At 37.8% G+C, this 13,657-nt stretch overlaps 1 protein-coding gene across 1 annotated transcript in view; it reads left to right on the plus strand.

The window, feature by feature from the left end:
- dll3 (delta-like 3 (Drosophila)) overlaps nt 1-11,836 on the plus strand; it is a 46,057-nt gene extending 34,221 nt beyond the window's left edge. The window contains exons 8-10 of the mRNA XM_015402116.1: nt 3,863-4,601; nt 4,797-4,911; nt 10,625-11,836. Of these exons, the coding sequence (XP_015257602.1) occupies nt 3,863-4,601; nt 4,797-4,911; nt 10,625-10,630 (860 nt within the window). The 3' untranslated portion in view covers nt 10,631-11,836. The remainder of the gene's footprint in view (nt 1-3,862; nt 4,602-4,796; nt 4,912-10,624) is intronic.
- The last annotated feature ends 1,821 nt before the right edge of the window (nt 11,837-13,657 follow it).

A 13,657-nucleotide genomic window follows, 5' to 3' on the forward strand; every position in this document is an offset into this window, starting at 1 on the left:
CTGTAATGATGCTAGGCTAGTTGTAGCCAGCAAATATTTAGCTTATTTTACTCAACAGGACTCTGTAATGATGCTAGGCTAGTTGTAGCCAGCAAATATTTAGCTTATTTTACTCAACAGGACTCTGTAATGATGCTAGGCTAGTTGTAGCCAGCAAATAGCTTGCCTATTTTACTCAACAGGATCCTGTAATGATGCTAGGCTAGTTGTAGCCAGCAGATAGCTAGCTTAGCATCATATATTGGACGTCCTTCTTCCGTCTCTCCTCTTTCTCGTTTTTGTCTTTTCTGTTTTAAAAACGAGTCTTTGATTTTTTTGAGGTGCTGTATTATTCAGACTTTTTCCCCCCCCCGTAATGTTGCTTATTTACACATTTTCTTTTTGATTTTTTGGTTTATTCCTTGTCACTTTGTCAAGAGACATGCGTGTTTCACTAAAGCCCCCGAACAAGCAAACTGTTGGTGATAGATGGGGATCTGATGCCCCAAAGAGTAACCAAAGACCAAACCATTTGTTGTAATTACACAGAGTGGGTTATTTTGCCCTTTACTGCTGAGAAATCTATGAGAACATAGAGAACATTTATTTTAGTCATTTATAACCTTGTTTGTGTTTTAGTCTCATGCCTTGATGCTCCTGGGAGAATCGAGGAATGTAACGTGTCCCCTACCGCTCCCATGAAATTCCACATCCCTTTGAAACAACGACCAGAGCAGGACTGATGGTTTTGATGCAGCTAAATGCTATGAAAAACAATTTCTGCATAAATTTAAACCAACCCAGGATATCATGGGGTGGAACATTTAACCATCACTGGCTCCAGGATGTGGTCTGAAGAGATGGGGCTTGTTTTTCCAGATATTTGCAGGCTTTCACAGCAGGAGACAAATAATCAGGTTCAGGCGTCTCCTCTAATATCACAATTTCATGTCTTCATTTATATCTTTAGCTGCTGAGCAGTGTCTCCTCTGAGGAGCCTGCTGGACCTCCCATTCCCCTCTGGACTTCATTAGTGTGCTTATCTCCAATCTGCAGTCATTCCCATCTCCTCACCGAGCCGCTCCGAGCTATTGCAGAATAATGGTTGCAGTTCTGCTCGGCTTGTGATGTTGCAACGCAGCAGCTGAAACCTCCATATATGGAGCTGCTTTCAGCCTTTTTGTTTATTTTCAGTAAGAGCACGCTACCCTAAGGTAAACTCTCACTTAAAGACAAACTTGGTTGTGGAGAATTGCCAAATATGTAGCCCTGTTTCCGAGCTCCACATTATTCTGTAGAATTTTGGTTAAAATGATGATGCAGCTGCAGCTTTTTATGTGGTAAACAACCTTGGTGGCCCAAATATCTTCAGAAGATCATCACAAATCTCTGTCCTGTTTATGTTTGATGCCTTGCAGGTGGAGCCAAACCAAATCTCCATGTATTATCTGCAACTAAATCTGTTTGGAACAGGTTTATTTTTGTTGAAATGTTCTAGATGGTCATGTACTTGATAGAAAACACCTGCTCAGGTGTTTCTGTTAGGATGGGTGGAATCTGTCGTGTTGTTGCTTCTGCCGACGCCTCTGGGCAGACAGTGTTTCCTTCCCGTTCTATCTGCTTCACTCTCGATGGATCGTTGTGAATTGCTGTCAGACTCCCTTGAGCCTCTTGGATTTACTCTGGTGTTTTCTCTGCTCTGAAGATACCATTCAGATTTCACAGCTTAGGTCCGATGACAACAGCATGCTCTTAGGGAGACCTCCCCATTGCTGCCATGTCGGACCTGCTGCAGATTAATGCTGCCTTTCTTTCCTGACAGCCAGTCTGATAACTCTGATAAACAGAGGAGCAAAGTCCTCGATGACAGCTGAAGGTTTGACCTTTGAACCCCTTTCCATTTCATGCATTAGTTCCTTCAGGTCTGGATGGATTAGAAACCATCATGTTGTTGACACCTTGCCTCATGCTGTTGGATGTTTTTAGTTATCCCCTCCCAAAGGACATCTGGAACGAAACAGAATGGGAATCTTCTGCCACAGCATATTGTTTCCAGACCTGCCAGGCCTGTTTGATCTTCTGCAAACAAATGTCTGGACAAAGTCTTTAAAATTTAGCAAATAGAAGGTTTGAAAAATGTAGTGCATCAATGTATATATATATATTTTTTGCAGAATTTATATATATATATATAAATATATATACATATACACACACACACAAAAATTATAGCATTATTGATGCAAAACTATGAAAGAGAAGTTGGGATCTTTACTGTTTTGCTTTTTGAACCATAGTTGTCTCTGTTTCGGCAATAAGCGAATCAAGAAATCTTGACAGGTTAGAAAATATGAATGAAAATTATTTGTGTTTTGTTTCATGGTGAAATCACTTTAAATCCTTTCAGATCTGTTGTCTATTGGAACAAGTTTTCCTGCTTTATAGGAGCTAATAGGATCTTTATGGATTTTCTATACTGCTGGTACTGGGGGTATAATTCAGTTTTTTATTGTTAGTTTGATTATTGTAACTTCCTTAAGTTAACCACATATGTGGTATCAACAGAAACTCACACACAACAAGTTTATCAATCGTTATTTCCTGGTTTTTCTGACTGCATTTAGTGATTGGTTGGAGTTACATAAATGAAACTTGATTCTACCAGCTTTGTGTATATGTGTGTTTATAGTTTTGTGTAATTGCTGTTTTCAGCTACAGTTTGTTTCATTGAAATTGGGGAAATTAAATTCCTTATGATCTTATTTATTATGTTTCTAATAGGTTTTCACACTGACCGTATGACATGTTGATTCAATATAAAGTATTCAGTGCATAACACTGTAAACCTGTGGTCCTCTAAAGATAATTAAACACACCATCACTTCTGTCTCTACCTACATTTTTGGGGGGATCTGGAGTTTTCTAGAGCTTTTACAGGTTGCCGCTGGAATCCTCCTCCACCCCTTCATGACCACATCATGGAGTCGGTGGAGGTTAGAGGCCGTCTGCTCCTCCACCTACCATTTGAGGACATCCAACAGATGCTCAACAGGGTTTAGATCTTGAGACATATTGTGCCAGTCAAGCATTTTTATCTGCAGTTTCTTTAGCAAGGCATTGGTTGTCTTTAGAAAAGGCTCGTACTGGTTGAACTGCAATGGACACCGATTTGTGGCTTAATCTGACTGGACCCTGTCCTCTTAAACATCTGAACGATCTTAGCAACTGTTCTACAGCTCAGTTTCAGGTTGTTGGCAGTCTTCTTACAGCCTCGCTTAGTGGAAAACAAACATTTTTTCTTTGGGATGTACCCACTTTTGTTGGCTTTGGCTTAGACATTGATGGATTAAATTAGAAATCTACTCTACACCAATATACAAGCTGGATGAGGACTTGTTAATATTGTGTCAGAGTGTCAAATATTCAGTGTTAAAATATGAAAAGATATATGGTGTTCACAAACATGAGAGATGTGTACTCACTACGGTGATATTCTCGTGATCTCTAAAAGCCCAAATCTTGCAAGCCATTTTAACTGAAAAGCGGAAGTCGTCCATTCTCCCTTCTCCCCCTCTTTTTATGATTAATTAAGGGGAATAGCACCATTTCACTATATTCCTTATTTGCTTTTTAGAATAAAGCTACGTGAAGAGGTTTAGCAAGAATGACTCTGTTTCAAGTCTTGGCATGGAGGTAGACACTCCTACCTGTTCTTGTGTTTAGCTGGCCCCTGTGAATTGCCCTTAGGTTTTTGAGTCCTTGCTTACCTGGTTGTGTCTCAGTTTTGTCCTTTGATGGGACCTTAGACAAGTTGCTAGAAATGATGAGAGGCCAGTTGAGGTCTGTTTTTTCGGGCTAACCGCTTTTCTCCTCCACTCTGCAGGTGCGCAGTGTCTGGACCTTGGTAACAGACTCATGTGCCGGTGTCGGCCCGGCTTCACCGGTGCTCGTTGCGAGACCAACATCGATGACTGTGCAAGCAACCCCTGCCGCAATGCTGGCACATGCGTGGATGGCATCAACGACTTCACCTGTAGGTGCACTCTGGGCTTCTCGGGCAAGGACTGCTCTGTGCGCACGAGTCCATGCGACGATTTCCCCTGCAGCAATGGGGGCACCTGCTACGCCCACTTCACCGGACCCCTATGCCGGTGTCCTTTAGACTTCATGGGTGAACGCTGTGAGTACTTTCTCAGCTTTCCCACTCAAAGACCCCCTAAAGGCGAAGACTCCAATCCCGCACTGATTGCAGCCATCGCCTTTGGTCTGGTGACTCTGATGCTGCTTATGTGTGCTGGTGTCCACATCCTGCGTCAACTCCACCGTAGCAGGAAGCTAGCAGCCATCTCCAGGTCTGTCAAGAACGACCTTGAGACTGTGAACAACCGCAACACTGTGATCGGTGGGGGTGGGCCCAACAATGGGTGTTTAGTGGGAACTCAATTTTGCAGCTTGAAGGAGAAGGAGGCCTTTCTTCTCCCTGGAGGTCCATATAAAGTGTCCAACAAAGATGCAGCGCTGGCAGAGAAGGGCAGTGACAACGTGTCCATGTATAAAAACAAAATGGCCGACTGTAACCTTGCCAAAGAAGAGCACCGCCTGGAGAAGAACAAGTTTGACCCGTAAGGCTTTGACAGTGTGTTGGTTTGATGGTTATCTTTGTGTTTCCTGTTCTCTCTCAGCTCACTGTTTGTCTTCTGTGAAGGCAAGTAGAAGCATGTTTGTTTCCCTTTGAGTGAAGTATTTCTTCAAGCTTGTTTCTCAAAAGGTGTCAATGCTGCCACTGCTGAACCTAGCCTCTGTTTCTCCCACAACAGTCAGAAACACGACTCCTCCATCATCATCCCACCTCTCAGTTTTGCAAAGGACGGTCTCTATCATCCAGTATTCCTCATCCCTGAGCCTGTGGAGCAGCATGTGTTTGCCACAGAGGTGAGGCACAAAACCAGGAGTTTTATCATGCATTCAGTGGCCAGTCACTACCAGCTCCCTAATAGAAGCCTCCCAGTTCAGGTGATGGGAGTAATGGGAAATAGCTGGTTCAGAGCAAGTTCAAACCCCACACTGCAAAAAAATGGAAATCTAAATGAGTCATTTTTGATTTAATTAAGTGCATTTTTTCTTGAATTGAGGAGATAAGTGACATACTTTGCCAATTTAATATAAGAAAAAAATGCTTTGTCTTATTTCAAGTGCATATTATCTAATTATCTTTTTTAGGCGGAAAATACTAATTCCATTGGCAAATAATTTTTTATATCAGCTAAAATTAAGGGTAAATACACTTAATTTAAGAATTATTAAAACTTATATCTAGATGTTTTTTGCAGTGCAAAGCTCGGTTCCTTATCTTAGTTAGATTACCTCACACTAAAAAAATGAATTTCCTAACCAAGTGAAACTGACTTGAATTAAGAATATTGTTCTAAGAAGTTCAGATTTTAGATGTTTTAAGACCCTTTCTTATTAAGATTATTTAACTTATTTTACGTTATTCTTTGTAGAGCACTCTTTCATAGATATTAAAACGTATCTTAAGTAGATTTGATACAAAATCAAGGTATCTGCATGCATTATATAATGCATGCAGATAAAAAAACCAATGATTAGTAAGGCATTTTTTCTTGCTTTAAGTTTTTAGTCTTAAGATGTGATCTTCTAGCATTACAACATGTGCAGGTTTCTACCAACATGGCTGCCATTGTCAATCTACTCTTAGCTCTTTAAGGACAAAGTGCAGAACAAAACCTGGCTCCAAAATAAAAACCACACAGATTTCAAAGTGTCGATCATTTCAGTAGCTGATATTTTATATTGAGTGAAATCGTTCACGTTAGAAGTTTAACAACCTACCACCACAGGTAGTTGTGCTGCTAAGTACTTGCATCACAGGAAAATTTGGTTCATTTTTTTTTTTTTTTTTTTTACACTATAGAAAAAACGTAACAGAATTGTTTATTATTAAATTTTAATATTGAAGCAAGTAAGGTCTTCTTCAATTAATCCATTTCAATGCATTGATTTTTTAAAAGCATGAAAAACAAAACAAGTGGACAGATCTCCAGCAGTTTAGAGAAATGGATCAAGCAAAAAGTGCAGAGATACGGTCATGTTAAAGTTAGTTCAGTATGTTCACAGCTCGGGCAGATGTCAGCTGGTTTCGCTACTGTTTGCCGGATGTTTGCAGTCAGACGGTTCAAAGAAAGTGAGGGTCTCCTATAATGTTCAGAGTCTTTGTTCCTGCAGAGATCCTGGAAAGAGGGAAGGGAATCTCCAGCAACCTTTTCAGCTCCTCTCACCATCATCCGCAGGGCTAAAAGGAAGCAGGCATCAAATTGTCTCATCTTGCTTTTTAAAATTAAAATACTACGATTCGATGCCTTCTATTGGAGTTGACAAGTGGCACAATTCAATAAATAAATAACTTATTAAATAATTATTTAAATGTTTTATTTTTATTTATTAAAACTGGAGGTAAATACAGAATGCATTTCGTAAATATATAATTAATTATATTGGCCTTAGTTAAATATATAGATTTAACAGATATAGTGAATATAATTACTTTGTGATTTGATAAATTATTTCATGTTCTCAGGCTGAGGCACACCATGAATTGATTCAAGCTGTGACAGTTTACGTTAATCCGTGGTGTGCTTCATTAGTTTATTAAATCATCAAATAATTACATTTACTTCATAAAATAAAGTAACTGTATTTAACCGAGGTCCATAGGATTACTTTTTTATTTTTTGAATCAATTCTGTATTTATGTCCAGTTTTATAATAGTAATGATTTATAAAAACATTTTTTCATAAGGTATTTAACTATTAAATTGTGGCACTCGTCACCTTCCATAGACTTCAGGTGAAATCTTGAACTCTGAACCCTCATTCCCATATATATTCAAGGTCCTTGGAAATCCTGTTCATTTAGATTGCATACTTTGGATGCATGTGGAAAGCAGATGTTGCTTCCTTCTTCTGGCCCCTGCATTAGTGTTGGTCCTTTCCAACTTTAATTATATTCCAATTTGTCTGCATTAAAGCCTTCTAGGTATTTAAAGGGAATAAAGCTGCACTTTTTTTTTAACCTGAATGTGTTGTTTCAGCTGAGAGCAATCATGTTACCTTTTAAACTCCAAACTCTTAGTCCATAAAAACAATACTTCTGTGGGACACAAGCAGTGACAAGTTTTGTTGAACCTCCCTGCTGCAAAATCTGCAGCATGAACTTTAATTTATTAAATGAAAGTTTACAAATTTACAAACCGGGAAAAAATGGCCAGAATGCAGAAGTTTGGAGAGCTAATAAACCAGCAAATTACAGATGCACTTTAGTCAGCCTATAATGAGTCACAGACTTTAGGAAAAAAATAAAAAATCCCATCTGGAAAGTGTCTTATATTTGCACATCTTGAGTTTAATTATTAAATAACAAAAAGGTTGTTTTTTGTCTCATCCAGTATTAGATACTGGATATTTTCAAATACTTTTTTTTCTAAATTGAGATTTAAAAACCATCAATTGTCATTTTATTATAATGATCTTATCACGCATTCAAAAAGAAAAATCCTTTTTTTAATTGCTATATTTGGCATTTTCAGTCTTTTCCAAAAGGCTTTTCAAATTGGATTTCTAATTCTGTGATTTTAATTTCTATTTTGACATGGTTGCTTTTTTTGAGTGACTTTCCTGGTCCTCTTACTTTGCAACAGAAATGCTCACTCCTTTCTATTCATTTGCCTTAAAGAGTTTAGAGATCTATAATTGCCATTAATATATATTAAAAAGGAAATTTTGTTTTTGTAAGGAATTACAAACAATTTGTTTTAATCATAAAACTGTCCAATGAACAGTGCAGATTAAGTTCACGACTTATCAACCAAATTTGGTACTAACCTCCTGTTTTTAGGTGAGGCATCGCTAGAAGCCTTTTTAGTTGTTGGAAATAGTTTTAAATGTCTTTTTACCTGCGAAGAAATGGATGAATACAAAAAAGAGTATGTTGGTCTAGTATGTTCATTAAAATGAACAAATACGACCTATATTGGCTATATTCATACTTTGAGCCTCAATAAAATGACATTATTTTGTTGCTTTTCATATATTACTTTGATCTTGTTTATAAACAAGTCTTAAAATGAATCTTGAGGTCATTAATGTTACTGGAAAGTATCTCAAGCTCATGAGAACACTTTTTTTTCTTTTAACATCCCTTTAAGGGCGAAAAGCAACAATTGTTGCCCTTTTGTCATGTTTGTAATGAGTTTCCACTGGTAAACCGAGCCAACACAAGAGACAAGGTGTCCATAAAGGTTAGATAAAGACCTTCTAATGTGGGTATACTATATTGATTTTATGCTGTTTAAGGCAGATTAAGAGCGATGATTAATAAAATTGGCAGCGGGTTAATTTGCTGCTAAGGTTCAAGGTTCGGCGTCACATTACTGATTTTAGATTTTTCATACAAACAACTTAACCAAAACCCTTCAAATAGATATAATATGTGTGTGTTTATATCTATGTATATGTATTTGTTACTGAGTGGGGACAATTTTCTGAGTGTTTAGGACTAAGATGTGAAGTGAGTTTAGGTTAGGTTTAGGGTTAGGAATCTGTTAGTAATGGTTAGGCCATAGAAACAAATGCAATATGAATGGAGGTTAATGAAAAGTCCCCACAAGGATAGTGTGACACAACCTGTGTGTGTGGAGGGTCAGTGTGCTGGGCTGGTTTATAGCATGTCTTTATCTAACAGACCTTTTATAGGTGGTTAAAACAGCATGATTATGTTATCGAAGTCTTTAGACATTGCAGGTAAGTCTTTAACTTTCACTTTTTAGTTCCAAGGATGCCCGCCTCTTTTTTCCTTCCTGGATCCTTACATGCAATAGATGGCTGGCCACGATGTGCTCGCAGTGACTCTGTGTTTCTTTTCCACTTCACCAGTATCCACATTTTTTTTTCTAAATGGACACTACCCTAGGAGTTAGTTTGGATAAAGGACTTGGTGTGGATGGATTTATCAAGGATAAGGAATTGTCTAAAAAAGTAAATATAGATATATGCTCATTTGACTTTCCATGCTGCTGATTTGACAATAATCAGCATACTTATTATTGTTTTATAACTGCAATTACCAATTGATTGTAGTGGGAGTTCGTGACTCAAACCTGACAGGCAGTGAACCTGAGCTTTGGTGCCACAAATACAGAAGGTCTGCTTCAAAGTTCACTTTGGTTCTGTAATGTTCTTTGAAAGCATAAACCTTTCAAACATCCCTGGTATAAAATCAGGCCCATAACACTACCCATCCATACTAGTAATATCATATGTGTATCATGAAATCTGCACAACTTCTTTGGTTATATCGTGGCTTTTTAGACATTATTCCAAAACCCCAGGAAGCTAATCTACTCCTGACCCAATGGTCCACAGTCTAAAAAGCTTTAAACTGACAATATAGCATGAAAACCTTCCCTATTTCACCACATTTATAGAAAATGACCTGAATCTAACAGAAATCTGTCCTATGGGGTCATTTTGACTAATATGAATAACTCTAAATATGCTAATATATCCTAATACCCATAACGGGATAAATGAGAGCCTCCGTCCAGTTATTTAAACTAGGATTTCACAGTAAACATACACAGTAAATTCACAGTAAATATGGAGTGTTGAAGTATATTGACTCTTTTAGAGTTATTACAACTACAATTAGAGTAAGATAAACACTATGTAAAGACTTAATTTAACACTAATTCCGAGTTGGACATAACCCACTCGGATTGGTGTTAAATTGAACTCTTAAAGTGTTACTTTAACACTGCAAAATTTATTGTGTAGCATTGTTATTTTTATCATCTTCCACAACATTTGTAACAGTAAACTTGTGTAAAATGAACAACTTTGCCACCTGTTATTTATTTGTAGTGAAAATGTTAGCAAATAAATTAAATTATTCGAGCTCAGAAAAAGCTTTGGTTCTTGTAGATTCAATTTGGCTTCCTAATGTTTGAGATCGCTGCGTCGTTTAGAAGAGCAAACTGTCTTCACATTAAAAGCATGTAGATTTAGGCTTGAGATGAAGACTTTGGATCTAGTTTTTTTTTTTTTTTTTTTATTCTATATGGTGTATGCAAAGCTTTAGTTGCTAGGAAAGATATATAAAATAATTAAATAAACTTGTAAACACAGCTCCTGTTTTTTAGCTGTTATAGTATGTTGCATCCAATTGTTTTACACGGAGGAAAAGTTTTTAAATACGTATTATGTTATTATGGTAATAACAAAGGTTATTACCAAATGGTAATAACTTTTGTGTGTTGTTTGTATTTGTCATAATGGGAACATACAAATTATCCCCAAAAAGAGTTTCCTGCTGTTGTAAATCTAGTCTATTTCTTTTCCTTGGGTCAGGTTTCAGAGGAGTCCTGTAAGTTTTAGCTACTTTTTTTTTTTTTCACTTTTTATTTTTTAAACAACAAAAAAAAAAACCATTTTAAAGCATTTATAATTTTTTGTTGGCACAGGTTGTGTTCCAGAAACCCAAAATAATGTTTGAATTTAGAATAAATGAGAATCAAGAAGTAATCCTGTACGCTGATGACTAACTGCTGTTTCTGTGTCTTGTTCTCAGGTATAACTTTGAGTTTTCAGACCACCAGCGGAGGGGCTTTCACGCTGGAGGGCCTGAAACTGTTCTGTCACGGACAGAACAACCAGAGGATCTATTCTACACACAAGTTTCTATTTAATATTTATTGCTGCTACTCAATGGAAACAAACAAACACCACAAAGACTGTTATTTTGCCTCGATAGTGACAATGTTCGGATGACAATGAGAGAGAAGAAGAAAAACTGAATGTTCCGCGTCATTTGCACTATTTATCTTTTTTTTTTATATATATATATATACTTTATAAATCCTAATTTAACTTTCTTCACTTTCTTGAGAATGAACGAAGAGATGAATTGTTCTTCGATCTGAAAAGTCCTGTTTGACAAGAACAATCAATCAATCACTTCACCTGCCTGATGTTGCAGGAACTGAAACTGTGTTGGAACAATCGGGACTTTATAACAAGTCCCAAATCTATATATATATGTTATTTTCAGAAGATTTCACTTTGTTCCTATCTTCTGGATTTGGTTATCTTGCATTGGAAACATTGAGCTCACAATCAGCGTCCAATCAGGTGCCTTGTTAAGAAAAGCAGCTAAAGGATGTCAAATAGTGGAATTAAACTGGATCTGACTGACCTCTATCAGGTCGGTCTTTTCTTTCCTGCCTGCTAATCCCATCGAGACATGAAAGCTTCAACTGTTTTAATTCCTTCTTCCTCAAGTTCTGAACGACCATGAAATTTTTCTGGTCTCCTTCCTGCTACATTTTCAGCTTATCTAGACTTTATAGTCTGAACTCAAAAAAATAATCTAAGAATATGTTGACAATGTGATAAAAAGTTCCGTCAGGGACACGAATACTTTGCTCCGTTTTTCTTCCAGTGGACATTCCAGTTTTTCTAGCTAACTTGCCATTATGCTGCTTTTCTATGTTTACCTGCTACAGTAAGAGCATTAGACCGTGAACATGTTTCAGTGCAAACAGCTGTGGGGATTTTATGTCTTCAGTGTGCCAGTTAAGGACTCAACAGGGGTCTTTTTATTATGACTTTTTAAATACTCCATTTGAAACCAAAAAGATGCCTTTTTAATGTGCAGTCATGTGCTAATTTAAAAAAAAGAAAACAATGCAATGTGTACATATCAACCAGAGGACAGTTTTCCTATTTAATTTTTTTGCTGTTGTAAATAATTCTGTATTTAAGAGAATTGTATATGTTCTTGTCAGAATCAAGAAATATATATTTTTCATAAATGAATCTGAGTATATTTTCTTTTTGTGTTTGGCTTCAAAGCAGTATGTTCCTCTTAAGGTCTAAAAATTAACTTAATTTAGCCAAGTGGCATTATAAACAAGAGGATTTTAATTTTTCTGGAACTTCTGGATCAAGATGAATCCCTTCCTCCATCGTTCAATTGACAATATTTTGATAAGAAGCTGGTTTTCTCCCCTTTAGAGGAGTTTTTAGCAGCTTTGTTTCCTTATGGTTCAGGATTTCTTCCTCCATGCATCTGGAGGGAGAAATCCGGGACCAATGCTGAGCATTCTCTCTGATCCTTGTGATGTGATCAATGTGAGCACCTCTAAGCTTTTGGATAAAACAGATCTATCTGGTTATTTTAGTATTAATGTCCAGGTTTTTACAAGTTCCATAAAGTTCTCTCAGCAGGCTCTGCTTTGGTGGATTCCCCAGATTCTCCTTCTTGGCCCAGCCTGAATGACTTCAAACTCAGTCCCCCCTGCTTTTTATCACATGTCTCTGGTTTTGTCCCGCAGCTCATACCAGATGTGGTCAAAATGTGAGATTTTATAGGATGAGGGGCAAAGGGTTGAATTGCTGACCAGTTCTCTCGATGACATCTTTCCACCTGCTGACTCACAGGTGTGCTTCATTGGCCTCTGGTTCTCAGGTGGTTCCAGAACCAGTGGCAGCTGATCAATAGAGGTTGCTAGGGCGCCGCCCCACCAACCCAATCACCTTGATTAAAGGTATAGAGCAGGGGTCACGGATTAGCGAACCGCGGTCCGGATCCGGACCCGCCTGCTTGCTAATCCAGACCCAACCTGATTTAAAACATTTATAGATTATCACATGTTGTCCGGCGCAGTGTCTAATTTCACTTGCGCCGCTTCTCCTGTTTGTACAGTAAAGCCCTCCGGCACCAGGCTGCACGTGATGCCAATAAGACAATGAGCTGCTGTCAGTCTGGGTTGCTGCTGCTCGCTAGTTCTAGACACAGCAGGCAAACCTGTGGCAAGCCGGGCGATGGGAAAGAAGGAGAAGATGATGAGAAAAAGAAAGCAGAGAAAGTGGACTGCTGGAAGAACTGCGGGGAACTGGTGACAGAAAAGTGAAATGGTGCATTGGTCCCGGATTTAGAGTATGTTTGGCTCAACCTGCTGCTGTGAAGCAGGATTCTCCACCATAAACAGAATCAAAAATAAATATGGATCCAGACTCAAAATGAGCTCCTTGATATGTGCTTTAGAATGGCTTTGACTCCATTCAAACCCAGGTTTAAAGCCTTGCAGGGCAGGATAAAGCCCACTGCTCTTATTAAGCCATAAGAAAGAAATAAATAAAATAAATGCTCAGTTCAGGTGTTTTATAAAATATGTGAATCAGGAAATTGTCTATATACCAAACTGAACGATTGTTGTTCTCTACTTAAAAAACACTTTAGATTTTAAAATGGAAAAATGTTCTGTTTTTGAAAATATTTTTTTATTTAAAAAGTCAACGTATAACATGGATGCATAAAAACCTCATTTTATTTCAGTGCTAAATTCTGTTTAACATAACGGAGTATAATTAAAATGTCTCCGGACCTTTACTGGTTGCTGATTTTTAATTGTTGAACCCTGGTTTAGAGGATGATCTTTTATTTCTGGGTGGATCGTCTGAATAAGTGGTCCTCCTAATTGTTCCTCATTGTGGTGATATGTTTACATGAGGCCGTGCTACAGGCTCCCTCTATTAGCTATCTATTTCTGAGCATGCGCACTTTCAGCCCCATATGTGTGGTGAGCTACGGTTTCAGTCA

This window comes from Cyprinodon variegatus, unplaced genomic scaffold (genome assembly GCF_000732505.1).
Source record: "Cyprinodon variegatus isolate N-32 unplaced genomic scaffold, C_variegatus-1.0 Scaffold1301, whole genome shotgun sequence".
NCBI classification, from domain to species: Eukaryota; Metazoa; Chordata; class Actinopteri; order Cyprinodontiformes; family Cyprinodontidae; genus Cyprinodon; species Cyprinodon variegatus.